Source organism: Bacillus rossius, chromosome 12 (genome assembly GCF_032445375.1).
Source record: "Bacillus rossius redtenbacheri isolate Brsri chromosome 12, Brsri_v3, whole genome shotgun sequence".
In the NCBI taxonomy this organism is placed as follows: Eukaryota; Metazoa; Arthropoda; class Insecta; order Phasmatodea; family Bacillidae; genus Bacillus; species Bacillus rossius.
This window is the reverse complement of record NC_086339.1, coordinates 27082458-27098555: the sequence shown is the minus strand read 5'-3', so window position 1 is coordinate 27098555 and position 16098 is coordinate 27082458. Positions and strand designations below refer to the sequence as shown.

At 36.2% G+C, this 16098-nt stretch overlaps 1 protein-coding gene across 1 annotated transcript in view; it reads right to left on the bottom strand.

Annotated features, from left to right (window-relative positions):
* Positions 1 to 11874, bottom strand: part of LOC134537753 (TWiK family of potassium channels protein 7) — a 53739-nt gene extending 41865 nt beyond the window's left edge. The window contains exon 1 of the mRNA XM_063378523.1: positions 11740 to 11874. Within this exon, the coding sequence (XP_063234593.1) occupies positions 11740 to 11838 (99 nt within the window). The 5' untranslated portion in view covers positions 11839 to 11874. The remainder of the gene's footprint in view (positions 1 to 11739) is intronic.
* Positions 11875 to 16098: the final 4224 nt, after the last annotated feature.

The following is a 16098-nucleotide window of genomic DNA, read 5'->3' as shown; positions in this document are numbered from 1 at the left end:
TTAGGTTAGTATAGCTACATTAAGATAAACGGAGAAATATAAATATATAGTATAAATAAACCCGAGGTTGGCCGAAGGTGAATATTCGGGCGTGTTCGGGCAGGGACAGAACTTGATGTAGCCTACATCTTAGGCTTCCCGTTTTATTTACGTCTCGTCGGTCGGCAGTTGGTTATTACAGAGCCAGAGACATAAAACTAAACATCGCTGATGGCGGAGGGAATCGATAACGGTCCAAAAGCTTATCCATCCCATAGCATAAAAGGGTGGGGGTGGGGGTGGTAGAAGCATTGGAATCCAACAGAAGCAGGGGGAAGGCATTTTCCGGAATGCAACCACTTGTGTGTTGGTAGGGGAGGGTCCATAAGGGCATAAAATAACGAACTTTAACAAAACAAAGAAAATATTTTTTGTAAAAATAGAATTTTGAACAATTGTTTGTGAGGCGATTTCGGCGGATTTTCTCGCGTGGAAACGTCGTGGACGTGGACCGTGGGTTTTTCTCCGGGTGTTCTTGTTTCCACCACCAATTCATCTCATATCACCTCAAACACACACACTAACACACAGTCTGTTTCTCTGGCAGGGCAGCCGGCTCGTAGTGAAATGCAAAATCACAAATATAACTATAATTATTAATTTGAGGATATACTACGTAATACGCGTTTATGACTGTCGTGAGAAATATTTCTTCAAAAAGAAATGTATTCTGGACATAGTGTTCTTGACCTTACTCTAGATCGCTGCAAACCTAAATTAGTGAGCAAGTTAATTAACCCGTAATATTGTGCGGAGTTTTTATTTTATTTTAGAGTTTCATTTTAAACGTGATATGTACGAGCGCGGAAGCTCTGCAAAGATTGAGAAGGGGAAAAAAACCCAGCAATTCATGAGTTAATTAAAGGCGGAATAACGGAAGAAGATGCGGGGGGCGTGGCGGTGGCTTGGTTTAATGGGCCGGGGTAAATTTACCAGCTCCCCCCCCCCCCCAACCCCCCTACTCACCACCTACGTGAGCCACTTCCTTCCGCGAGCCCCATTAAGGCGGCGTGTTGACACAGCTGCGACCTCCAGCGGGGAGCGGCGAACAGTTCCCGCTGGCCAATCAAGCCAGGCCTGTGTCGCCCGCTTCTGTTCAGATGTCCCACCGATCCTCTGTTATCGTGGGCCGCCGGTCCCTTACAAACAATATATTGATCCTTACATCCCGGTATTTCGTCGCTTTTGTCATCGTATCCCACCGATACGTCAATCAAAGCATTCCACCGATACGTCAATCAAGGCATTCCACCAATACGTCAATCAAGGCATTCCACCGATACGTCAATCAAAGCATTCCACCGATACGTCAATCAAAGCATTCCACCGATACGTCAATCAAAGCATTCCACCGATACGTCAATCAAAGCATTCCACCGATACGTCAATCAAAGCATTCCACCGATACGTCAATCAATGCATTCCACCGATACTTATTTTATTCTCCTGATAAGTCTATAAATGCAATCCACCGATACGTATTTTATTCTACTGATAAGTCTATCAATTAATTTCTTCTGATACGCCTATCATCGTATTCCATCTGCGCGCAAAGCGTTTGAAAGTGAGGTAGAAAGATTAATGTTTGGCATCTCCCCCTATCATATCCCTAATGTAAAATATATTGTATTGTGTCAATTTATTATATAACAATGTACAATTTTTTCGCTTATATTAAAAATCATTTTACAATTGTAAAATGATTTTTCTTAATCGAATTTTAAGCAACAGAAAGGGCGATACCTAAAATGTGATAGTTTCACAAACAGCATAATAAAATAAACTGAAAATAAATACAGTTACAACGAAACAAAAAAGTTTTACATTGAACCAGTTGAATAAAGTAGGTAGTGCATGTTTTACTATAACACTTATTCTTAAACATAAATTAAAATATTTTAACTCATTTCAAAATATTGCTTGAGGTAATAAATGTAAAAAAAGCATCCATATATTTTCCCATTAAAAACAACAAATTATACTACATTAATTTCCTCATCTCTGTGGGTGAAACCAACCCAATGCCTAGATTACTTAGATAGCATTTACTAGCTACTCGTCTGAGAATCCATACATTCTGTCCAAACACGTTCATTTGAACCTCAGTGACTTATTAAGTAACTTGAAATTCACATTTTTACAGCGAGTAAATTTGCCTGCTAAATTTTTCCCCCTTACTTACTCGCCATTGCTGTATTTTCGTTCAACCTTCAAATTCCCGATAAACAGCTGAAGAACGAATTTCTTTTAAAAATTTTATTTATAAATTTATGGGCGAATCCAAATTTCCTCGAATCCAAATATCGAATTCGAATCCCAAAGAGTACCTCGATTTACCCCTTGCAACCGAGTGTTAGGTCTCAAGGGTCAAAAATAAAATAAAGTGTACAAGAAATTAAAAAAAAATATTAACCATGGTGTTGAACCAGTCAATTTGTTTCACACGTTAATTTTCCAGAATCAATATATATTTTAATTTAATTTATGTAAGTGCCCATTAAAAGTACACTATATTGGGGAATGATATACAGGATAGGTATTAAGGAAGAAAATAAAACAGACCTATTAAACTTCAGAGATTATCAGGGTAGATTCTTTTATTTTACTTTATTTACTCGAATATTTTTCCTTTGAAAACCGAATCCTTCGAATACTAAGGATTTGATGGTATTTAAGGATTTGACTGGCCCATCCCAAATATATGATGATTCAATTCATTTTAAACTAGGCTTCGTAGCTGACACTAATCAAGGTAGTGATGCGCTGAAGCTGAAATCATTAAGTGTTGATAGATGAGACTGATGCACGAGACGCGAGTAAAACAATTTTTTTACCAATCCCTTAACACATCTCAGACAGCCGGCGTGACGAATTTCGAAGGAACTCAAGACTTCCCGAAAAAAAAATAATTTATTCAATCGTTTATTATTTCGTTTCAAGAGAGCAACGTTAACTGAAATGAGCTCCAAGATGTAGTTTTTGGAAGATGATCATACTGGTGCATTGGAAATATTATTATTATTCGTATATTTTCAAAGGTTTTGTGCCTTAATTTATCTGCAATATCTTTTTGTGTACTCGCACATAGATTTTATTGAATTATGTTAGATTTACATTATGCATAGGCCTACTTCTTTAAAAACATGCCGATTAAAAAAAATCTCTATACGCTGATGGCTGTCTTTGTGTTTAGTGCGTATGACATGACAAAACATTTCACATAGCTACAGAGTGAGTCTGAATTCGACTTTTGCTGCAGATTCATCACGACAAAATAAGTTGAAAACCTCTACACGACCTTTGGTATAAATTGTTGGTGTACGTCTTAGAAGTTTGGGCTGAAAAGCATTTTTATTGTAAACAATAGAAAAAAGTATTTAAGATCGAACACTGATCATCTGGATTATTTCAAGCTAAATCAAGTTGTACAATCTACACGAAGTTTGTGGTTGTAGAAATTTAATTTCATTGAAACATTTTGTGGTAAACTCTTTAATTTCAAAGAAATAATTTTGCTACAGCGACAAAATTCTTGTTGTAGAAATTCATTTAATTAAACATAATGTAGTGTTCAATCTTATATACTTTATCCTTTATTTAAAATGTTGTTCAGCCCTAATTCAAAGGCGTACAACAACAGCCTTGGAAATAACTTACTATACCTAAGTCGTTTTAAATGTTTTCAACCTATTTTTTCGTAATGAAACTGCAGCAGAAATTTTTTGGTCAAATTCTGACCCATTATAGTTTTTTTTTTACCACGTGTGTAAAAATCGCCATTTTCATTATAACGCAATATTTTTCGGTCGCATCGCGTCCTTCGCTATTGTGATTCCAAGTTTTTTTCTCATCGATTAATCTATTCTAGACCAAAAATTACACGAAGTAATGGAACCCCCCCCCCCCTTTTTTTTAGTTTGCAGACACCCGGAACTGATAAAAGGGGACGAGTCTTTTTTTTTTTTTTTTTTGCCAGACTGCAAGCATCGCGTATCATGGTTTGTATAAAGGTTAAGGTCGTAAACTTTAAGGCATGTTATTTTTATCTTTGCCCATATTGCTGGCAAAATATTTACCGGCCAGATAAAACTGTCCGTGGGGGATCTCGAAAAATCTCTTTCCTGAAATCTTAACACCAGGGACATCTTCAAGTGCCTGTGCACGAGCCTTGCTTAAATATTACCAGTCTCTCATTTGAAGTTTTGTGGGTGCTTGGACAGTATCTGTACACAAAGCATAAACTGCCGTTGATACAACGTTTTACTACTGCGTTTATTAACCCAGTAAATGTCACAAGCCGAGTTCTTTCGCCTCCCAACACCAATGATATTCAAGATGTACATTTACTTGTAATGTAAAATGAAGATACTATTTTAAATAAATGTCTGTATTAGATAAAAGTAAAATAGCAATAAATCTCAAATAATTAGTAGATATACAAACTATTCTAGTATTAATAGAACCAAGTGAACAACAAAAAAAATTGCTACTAATCCCAATTTCGAAAAAAAAATTATCTATCATAACTACCTATGCATCTAATTTTATTATGACTGATAATATGCACATAATGTAAATTATTTATCCAAAAACACCAGCCACACGATTTGCAAGTTAGTTGTTCCAAGAATATTATAAATGAACTCCGCACATAATTTACAATACTTAAAAAAATTATAATTTAAAGTTTTACTTATATTTCAACTACGTATCTTAGAATTTAAATGTCGTACTACCAATTGAAGGCAACAAAATCATTAAATTCCGAGTTCTTAAATTGAAAAACACACAAATGCAAGTGTACTAGGTATACCACAACTAAATAAAACTAATTGTCTGCGATTTTCGAATTGTTAAGTATGAAATAAATTTTCTGTTAAATTAGGTACATTAATCTAATCTAAAGTAAAAAAAAAAATACTTTACCAAATATTTGTCTAGCTCATATTGCTGATGGTACCAACTTAAAAATAGAAAAAAATATATAACAATTAAATTCTATCTCTAGGATTAATTTTGTCTATTTTATTTTGGTATCTTTAACGATTCCGAAAATGTGGTTATCATTACATACAATCTATCAATAACCGTAAAGCATTGCAACGCGGATTTATAACTTCACTCAATCTTATATTAAGTAATATATTTTATGAAAGTGCCTACAAATTAATTATTTTACATTAAAAAATTCAAACAAAGAAAAATAAATTCAGTAGGAAGCCTTGATATAACATTAAATTCCGTGTACACATAAAACAAATAATAGTATTTTATTTTTTAATAAACTGTGTGAATTATTCTGTACACGGGAACAAAACGAATGCACGGATTTTTTTTTGCAGAAAGATCGAAACATTGAAATTTTCTCCCCAACTAAAACCTAAAACGTTTCAAGGAAGTCAAGAACGTATTGGGTAATAAGATTTGAAGGCAACGAATTTAATGAAAAACTAAGTACAACGATACTTGGATTTACACGCCTAGTTTCATGAACTACTGTCCCGGTCGCATTCCATTAATCCCGGCGACCCAGCATGCTGGTAGCGGCTGTAGCATATCCTCCCCCCCCCCCCCCCCTCCAGGGAAGCCAACAACTCACATAGTTTCGGTTCCCTGCAAGAATTTCCGAAGATTTCCGAAGTTTTGCGTTTTGGTATTAACGTCACTTCAGCCGCTAAATCAGAAGTTTCCAATGAAAACAAGCATGTTGTGACTGACCTAACCTAGCCCTTCGATTTTTTTAATTTCAATTTTTGAGAGAAATACGAAGTTGCAACAACGTGGTAGGGAACCGAAACTATGTGAGTTGTAGGCTTCCCATCCCCCCTATCACTGTTTACGTAATCATTGCTGTTTTCTTTTCTGCTTGTTTCGTGTAGAATAATAGATACAGAGTGCAGCGTCCACAGTTTATGCCTCGTAGACTAAACACTGCAAAAATAGCTCCTCAAATCCAAGCCTGCCTTTGAACACCGGTCTAAACTATCAACCAAACTATTCCTCCCGCGAGCTACTTCGCCCCTGGCGCCACGCGCTATAAATGAAACTATAGGCCCTTAGGCACAGTAATGGATATTTCGGTCCTCTGTAGGAATAAGAAACTTACATGAGCTTGTGTTAGCGAACCTGAAGGGGGAAAATTTGGCTTTACTGTAACCATGTGATTTGAACACCCTGAGACAAGTGTCTCTCAATTACTTCATATTATATATATTTATTTATTTATTTATTTATTTATCTATCAAGTGTCTCCCCCTATTCTAATACTACACCTAATACGAAAAAAATATGATTTTACATTTAAAAAAAATTAGCATTCGGTTATAATTCTAAAACCGTGGTGTCCACAAAAAGCCTACTAAACAATATTCTAAACATTTTATAATTTTTGGTAAATATGTAGTTGGGCGGTATTTGCGAAAAAATTTTTAAAAATCCGAAAATACCTTTATTAGATGCTCTTTCACTTCCTCTTTTCAAAACAACCGGCGGAGATAAGAAATTCAAAATACTTTAGGAGATATCGAATTTTTAAATTTCATCATAATGTAGTTCAGCGGTATTTGCGAAAAAAAATGTTAAAAATCCGAAAATACCTTCATTATATGCTCTTCAACTTCCTGTTTTCATTAAAAGCGGCGGAGATAAGAAATTCCAAATACTTTAGGAGATATCGAATTTTTTAAATTTCATCACAATAATGTGCATTAATGCGGCTTCATCCTTGTTTCTTGTTTACGTTTTACGTTTACGAGTATGAATTTTTTTCATTGGAGAATGTCGTCACGTGATAGTTGTGTGATTGGCCAAAATTCAAATGAACCAATAGGTGATTATTTATTCATTTATTGTTCAAAACGATGTATAATTACAACTGTCATCCACGCCATTTGATCATTAGATGTTGTAGTCGTTCTGGGAATTCGTTTATCATTATCGTGTTACATTCTGTGAGTTTTTAATGTTCCAAATTGTAATAACAAAATAAATTTACGTGAGTTGTTACTGTGCATCCTTTGTTACGGGTTTGTTAGGTAAGGTCAGTTACATTATAAATAATTTAAAACTAAAGAATAATTAAAATTAATTCACATTATTTTTAATGTCGGCTTAGTTTGAAAGTATTAATAATGTAACTGACCTGACCTAATCAACCATTTTAACCATTTTATTAATTACGCATTGACGATTCACGTATTCACGAACACACGGCAAAATAACAAAAATGGTGTCGCTCGAATGGTTCCACAGGTCTTGTATTGCAAAATTAAAAAATTCGGTATCTCCTAAAGTATTTGGAATTTCTTATCTCCGCCGCTTTTAATGAAAAGAGGAAGTTGAAGAGCATATAATAAAGGTATTTTCGGATTTTTAAAATTTTGTTTCGCAAATACCGCCCAACTACATATTTACCTAATTTTTTTTGCATATTTTTGTATCAAAGCTATTTTCATATACTTATAATCAGTAAAAATGAAGATGATACGAAATAGATTTGCAGTTCACAGTATGCCTAACGATTCGCTGAACCTTTTTTTGGAGACAATTTCCGTAAGTGGAACGTCTACAAGTAGGTACTATTTATATTTAATATGGAACTATGCAAAAAAAAATTACAAACATGCATGTTTGCAAAAGCCTGCGTGGAAGGACAGTTTGGTTACTTCCAGCACTGATACCGTTTATTTCGGGAAATTTTCCGTGACCAGTCTTTCAGTTGCTTTACTTTTTCGTGACTTTGGTGATTGTACCTATAGATACCTTCGAAAAATGGTGTGCTTACGGGTGGATGATCTCTTCCAAATACTTTTTAGTTTTTCTTCCCATCCCACAATGTCACGTGCCCCAACATTACACGTGAACACAATCGTAGCCAGGCAAGATTAGCGTTTTCCCCCATGGAAAAAAAAAAACAACTCGATGCCGTATGGATTCACAAAAATTGCATCGTAGTGATCGTAACCGTATTTAAGTGTATAGCTACCAAGGTAGGTGGTACCTCCACTACACAGCGATTATACATGTGGTCACTCGCATCATTTACAAGTTCACACATTCGTGTCATTTTAAGATCGTGAAGTATTTGCGCACGTCACCAGTGGGTTTCATATAGATTTGGATTTTTTGACGTGCCGTAAATAAATCGATGAACGCCGGTTGCACGCACGAAAAAGTGTCCCGTTACGCACATTGTCCCGTTACTCTGTGTCCCGTTACGCTCATTGTACGCTTGCGCCGCATCTATCTCTCTTCCACTCGATTGTAACCACCATCGATTTGACTTTTTCGAGGCACATTAAACTTGAAACACTCCCATTCGTTTCCTACTTTTCCTATCATCATCCTATCCTTAACAGAATAACACAGATTGGAAGAAGTTAAATAGCAAACATGTATAAAAGTTATAGTTAAAATAATGTCTTCGTTCAAGTAATAAACATATTTGGCTTAATGAGTGCAAACAAAAGTAAATTTATCAATTAAATTGTAGATTTCATTTCACTCCTTCTTTGTATCCATAAAAAATAGTGATAAATCAATAAAAATGATTCAATTTTATTCATGAAAGTATGCAATAATTTCATCAATGTTTTGTTATGACGTCACATTAAACTATCGTCCGTAAACCGACTTTACAGACAACCAATTTTTTTTTAACGTAATATTTCCCCATTACATTTAAATTTAAGGACGGATTAGAACTTAATTTAGTTAGTTATAGCGACACGTTTTTTACATTTGTGTGTGCAATGTCAGAAATTACAGTAAATTTACGGATTTATCAACGAAGAATTAAATGGAAATAAACGAAGAGTTATTCCGAATTTCAAATAACTGGATATTCATAGAAACTACTACTTATACAGACTTCGAGTTAGCATTTCGTTGTTAACAAGGTTAACACAAGACGCGGAAGGAATTTTTTTTTTTTTTTTTTTGCTGTATATTCAACCAGATTCCGAATGTTTTGTTAAACATTTAATGAGATTATTTTGTTGATTCATGTTTAAAATGCGTTAACTCAGCATTACCGTAAATATACGAAGATCCCTGGATAATTGTTTACCAGCGTTCTTTGTAATTTATTTTGAATATTTTTAACAGTGTATACACACACACACACACACATATATATATATATATATATATATATATATATAGAGAGAGAGAGAGAGAATTTGTAAACATAAGCATATATTATGCATCATAACTCATAATAAAACAATCACGGGACAAAAATTTCACTCATACTTTAGCATTAATTGGCAATGTTTCTTTATTATCCATACTGTCGTTCACCAAGGGTGACTAGGTGGCGGAATGGTGAAATGAAATGGACTCGCACTAACAGAGGACCCGGGTTCGAATAAAGTTCATTGACCCTGAAATCGATGTTCCATTGTTTCCCCGGATTACACCAGGCAAATACCGTGGCCGATTTGTGCCCCATTTCCCCTATGTTCATGGTCATCTCTAAACCTCGCGTGGCGAGGGGATTTAAAAGTCCAAACATCAGGAATATTATTTAGGTGCTAAAAAAAAAAAGCCAACTACAAATATAACTTTTATCGATAAGCCAAAAATCCTGTAGAATTTAATAAAATTATTTTGATTGTGAACAAACGAATATTAATGCATCCGTCTTTAGTTAATGAACGCAGAAAAGCAAGTTTAACCTTAGATTACCTTTTGCAATGATACATTCTTCCATGACGTAAATTATTTAATAATCTTTTAGAAATGTTTGAAATATAATGCAATTTGGTTTATAAGCTAAATTAATAAATTTTGAAATTGAGTTAAAAATTTCTACACGCAGGTCTACCTACCAAGACATTACTCAAATCATTTAATATAATGACCAATTCATCTAATAAAATTGTACAATATTCCATCGCGTCAGAAAAAATTCAGAGTACCTATATATGTGTAACAAGTCAAAGCTCAAAGGGATTTTTACCATCATAGAAATCTTCCACGCGAAAGATACCTGCAATATTTTTTATTTTATTTTGCAAAGCAAATTCTACTTTTGAGCTACCAAAGCTGCTTGAAAGTCCACTATTTATTTTACTGGATCAGCTCACTCAAATTTTTAACAATAAAACCATTGCAAAAATATATGATCAATGTTCCTTATCGCATATCCAGTTTATATCAAAGCTTTATAACGCATACCTTCGAAATCAGTAGCCTACTATTTTGTTTATTGTACAGTTTCAAATCACAACCACATTCTACTGCTTACTTTGTTTTGATTGTTTAATTCAAAATGCAATTGGATATGTTGCATACAACAATTACTCTCGAGAAAAATGATTCTCAGAGTTTTACACATTCTCAAAAACAAACATATTTTATTAATTATACATTGCATCACAAACACGTCCAATTACTTTATTTAAAATAATTGTTAAAATACAACTGGATACGCAATAAGGAAAAATTATCAAGATTTTACGTATCATTAACGTGGTTAACCTAACCAACCATTAACTTAGCCAATCTGGCAATACGTCAGGTAAAAATAAGTTGTCATCGTTATCAATCAAGGGCACAGTCAGAAATGGGCAGGATGGGACCACCCCCCTCTCTAAATCCAGACTTTTTTCCTCAATAATGCACCTCATTAACCGACTTAAAATATCTCAAAAATGTTCTAATGTTTGGCCATTGACTATGCAAAATGAGTAGTGGTGCCTTTAAACACGTACCTATTAGGACATTAACATGACAATCAGTGTTACATAATGTAAGAAACTACCTTTCACGAGTGAACATTTTTATTTAATAATTTCAGGTATTAAAAAAGCACTGAAGGGTCCACTGTAAACGTTTTTTTTTTTTAGTTCAGGGGAAGCATACCAAAACCCTCGGAAACAGGTCAATCCAAAATATATATTTTATAAATTCCCTCTTCAACAATTCTCGGCTACGACCACGGTAGTAATAATTATTTTTTGTTTGGTCATTTCACTGAACCACTCGACTAAATTCCTGGTCTAGTGTAAGCCAGCCACTAGAACTCACAGAACAAGGAGGGAGATAGAGAGGTACGACTCTTACAGTGGAAACTGAAACCATGTTTTACGCGATGTGACGTTTATCTGTTAGGTGGGCCCGTAACTACTAGCAAAAAAACTCGGACCGGAGGTCCAGTTCCAAAGTGTTAGGTTTATAATGTTAAATTTAACTACTTGACGACTCTTTTTAAACTGTGCGAAAAATACTTAATGTTGTTTTGTAATAAAAAAAAATCATGTTCTATATAAATTATTAGGAGCTGCAAAAACTTCTGGTATGCCAATATGTGGCTACCAATACAGAATGTCCATAAAGCCCCGTTACCATTACATGCCGTTACTACAACCAAACGGGAAGAGATGAACGGTAGCGGTTTTCACCATTATGTTCCGCGCGTCCCAAAGTTTGTTTTCTAATCACACCGTCTCAATGTGAGCCCCTTTTGTTGCCCTCCGGATGTCCAGACGACACTCGATCCTCCGCCCACGTACGGCCAAGGATAGCAGCATTGACGCTTTCGATGCGTTCTGTGAATGTATTTTCGCTGGTTTGTTTGCCTGATAATAGCTCATGCATAACTTCTCACAATCTGTGTTTAGTAATTCATTATGAAAACTTGTGTCTAGCAGCTGGGCCAAAACCCAGGTCTCAGTCCCGGCAATGGAAAGAACTCACGAGCCCTCCGGCGGCCGTGTAGACGGTGAGCGTGAGCAGCAGCCCCACGTGACCCAGCGCCGCCCGCAGCCGCCGCCATCTTGTCTTCTCGTCGTCCATCGCGGGCCACCACTGCGGCGGTAAACCCCGGCTAGGGGTCTCTGTCGCGGCACTGGGCGGCCAAGACGCCGCGCTCTCCCCTCCACTCTCCAGGCCTAACCTCCCCTCCCGCCCTTCGGTTACCCCTTTTCCCTTGCCCGCTCGCGACCTCCGGCTAATTATACTGCCTCGTTGACACGGCCATTGTCATGGGGGCGCCACTGTATAGGAGCATTTTTTTTTGTGTTTGCGTGGTTAACTGCTTTCGCACACAACCAGAACTATGTCCTTATTCGAAGCTTTATCATATCGAGGCCATCATACCAGAAGGGCGTATCAACACTTTTTGCAATATCGAGATAATTGGCGTAAGGGTATCTAATAATGTGACAAATGTTGTGGCAGAAGGGCGCATGGTCAATGCGATTAGATTAGGTGGTGGTGAACTATTACATTATGGCATATATAATAAGGAAAGGAAATCAGGTCATGCTAGATGGGCGTATGTGCATAATCCCCTGTAAACTTGCATTTTCGTTGATACGCCCTTCTGGTATGATGCCCTCGAATCGTAGCAATCAAATCTCTCAATGTAAATTAACACCCATGCCTTACCCGGGACTCGAACCCAGAACCCCTCGCACTGTATAGGAGCAATATTACCACTAAAACAATTTTTGTGGTTGGCAAATGTCAACATCGAAAAAAAAAAAATAATACGTTCTGTAAATGATACATGCAATGGTGAATTTTGATTTAATGCAATTTTTTTTTTGGACACACGCCATTGCAGTTTTGGACTGTTTGTCATGGAAAAATTCCGAGGAGAAAAAATGAATATAATAATCACAGAAAACGAAACTGGGTCGGACAAACGGAACCAACGATGAAACTAGACACGTATTAAGAACAACACAACGACGACAGCACGGACAAAATATCAGACAGCACAAGAATTCCGTTGAAGTTCCTTAAGTTGAAGTTGTTTCCGTTTGGCCGACATCAGCTGATTCAGTCTTGTTTTCTGTGAATTTTTTTATGTTCTAATTTTTTTTCTTCGGAATTTTTCCATGACAAACAGTGCAAAACTGCAATGGCGTATGTCCAAAAACTGCATTTAAATAAAAAAAGTTTTAAAAATGAAGAAAACAGAATTTTTTTAAACATATTGACTTAAATTTGTGGACGCACCACAACGCCGAAATACCACAACGCCGAACGTACAATAACGCCGAAAACCATAACACCGAATGCCAAATTGACTACAACGCCGACAGCTAGAAAACTGCTGTGTACCGCAACGCCGAATTACCTCAAAGCCGAAATACATTAACGCCGAAAAATGTCATTGCAGGACTGCCACAAAGGTTAGGTTAGGTAAGGTTAGTACACAAATTCATTCAGTTGTTTTTCATTTTGCTCCTGTGGCCCCCCCTCCCCGCAGCAACATTTTTCGGCGTTACTGTATTTCGGCGTTGTGGTACATAGCAGTTTTATAGCTGTCGGCGTTGCGGTCAATTTGGCATTCGGCGTTATGGTATTCGGCGTTATTGTACGTTCGGCGTTGTGGTAACGACCCCTCTTAAATTTTAAAAAACGTTTGCGTGGAGTCCGAACCCAAAAGAAGTGAAACTTCTTGCCTATTATATTATCAGGTATAGGAAACATAGTTCTCTTTGGCTGAGGTCACAGATAAAAAAAAATGCAAGTATGCGGGCATTAAATTATGCCATTGACAAGTATGCAAGTATGCAAGTATGCAAGTATGCAAGTGTGCAAGTATGCTGCGTTAATTTCTACCTCTCACCTGCCGTCTCCTTTTCACCCGGTTCCACCACAACGCACCTAACTATTCCCCTCATGCGATCGGAATTTTCGTAACGCTCGAAATTTGTAGTCCCCTCAACAAATTTCACTTCAATAGCAATTTTACAAACATTCTTAGTTCAGAATTTTATGAGCATAAATTTTGACAGTGATGAATCATCTTTTAGCAATGATATAAACATGGCTGTCATGTGCACATGTGCGGACGTATGAACATGGGTATTTTTTTTTGTAATTGAAACAGAGGTTATAATTTTCAACGCTCTTACTTTGCGACTATGCAGTTTTTAATTTTTTATGCAAATAATGAAACATTTTAACATTGTGTGTTTGGTTGTTCCGTATTGAAAATTAAATATTCGTAAACATATTATGGTGAATAATCCCAGAAACGAACAACCAGAAAAGAAAAATCAAGATTGCCAACATTTACTTTCGAAAAGTTAAACGACTTTTAGGTTGGTATGTTGCGTATGAATGCCGCACAGTTCCCTGATTTCAAAAGTAAATAAGAGCGTTAGTTATAGCATTGAGCTGCCACTCTTTATCTTACTTGCTTTGTGGCCATTGTTAGGCCTGATACGTTCTTTTAAAGTCCCCATACACACTATGTTTAAAGGGGTGTTCCCGTGCCAGGTCATTATCTTAATTTTTGACGTGACGTCTAATAAATCGATGAACGCCGGCTGCACGCACGAAAAAGTGTCCCGTTACGCACATTGTCCCGTTACGCTCATTGTACGCTTGCGCCGCATCTATCTCTCTTCCACTCGATTGAAACAACCATCGATTTGACTTTTTCGAGGCACATTAAACTTGAAACACTCCCATTCGTTTCCTACTTTTCCTATCATCGTCCTATCCTTAACAGAATAACACAGATTGGAAGAAGTTGAATAGCAAACATGTATAAAAGTTATAGTTAAAGTAATCTCTTCGTTAAAGTAATAAACATATTTGAATTAATGAGTGCAAATAAAAGTAAATTTATCAATTAAATTGTAGATTTCATTTCACTCCTTCTTTGTATCCATACAAAATACTGATAATTCAATAAAAATGATTCAATTTTATTCATAAAAGTATGCAATCATTTCATCAATGTTTTGTTATGACATCACGTTAAACTATCGTCCGTAAACCGAATTTACAGACAACCAATTTTTTTTTGCAGTAGGGATAATGATAACCAATTAGAAAGCAATAACTTAAAGATTTTAGGTTTAAAGGCAATGCTACTTCATGGTATTGGTTTCAAATTTGTTCAGAAAAATTTACGTAATTTTATGAAGACTTTTTAAATCATAAAAATTCTGATGATTTTAAAAAGACAGGAAAAATTAAATATTTTTCTTCTGAAAGAAATTGTACCATATCGCATAGCAGACAGTTCCATGTTTATATCCCATTTCATTCTCCTTATACATTCCATCGAGTGCATCATACCAAAAGGGCGTATCAACGAAAATACAAGTTTACAGGGGAGTCATTTAACGTTTGGCTGTTTTTCCCTTCTTTTGTCTACATATCATGGTATTATCATTCGATTCATGGTTATGTTTTTCAGAAGCTCTGAATAAGTGTTTATGAACCTGAGTTATATTACATTTATCTCGATATTGCAAAAAGTGTTGATACGCCCTTCTGGTATGATGCCCTCGTATTCATTCTGTGAAAGTTCAGCCCCTCAAAAAGTCGGCAAGTTTAACCGTGTGTAACGCAAATATAAAATAATGACCCGGAACGGGAAATACACCCTAACTGCCAGTTTACCTGGATCCTGATCTGAGGACTAAACTGAAGGATCAACTGAACAAAGCGTTTGTAGTCACGGCTCATGTTTTTCATTCTGTTACTCCAGTTTCTTCCCCCCCCCCCCCCCCCACCAAATCTGTTGTGTCAGTTCTCCGGAAAGATTAGCGAATGTTCCAAAGTTTTTTTTGCCCCCACTTCATTATTTGCATGGGTTACAATTAATTTAACGTTTTCCACGAGTAAATCCGGAGAGGTAGCCTTTTTGAACTTATTCGAAATCCCACAAGTCGGGAAAAATCTTTACGTTTCTATAACTGAGAGCAGGGACTCAATTTCTGATGCGACCATCGCATAGTTGTGCATGCAACTGACGGGGCTGAACGATCACCTGGGAGAACTGTCAGTTGCTGAGGGGAGAAGGCTAAGATGTAGGTACATCAAGTTCTGTACCTGCCCGAACACGCCCGAATATTCACCTTCGTCATACCACGGGATTTGTTTTATTTTTGCGCAGGAAAAATGAATTCAAATATTGAAAGTGGTCGGTTAGGTTAGCTACATTAAAACACTTTAAAACACTATGGACGGTTAGTTAGGTTAGTATAGCTACATTAAAATAAACATAGAAATATACATATATATATATATATATATATATATAAATAAACCCGAGGTTGGCCGAAGGTGAATATTCGGGCG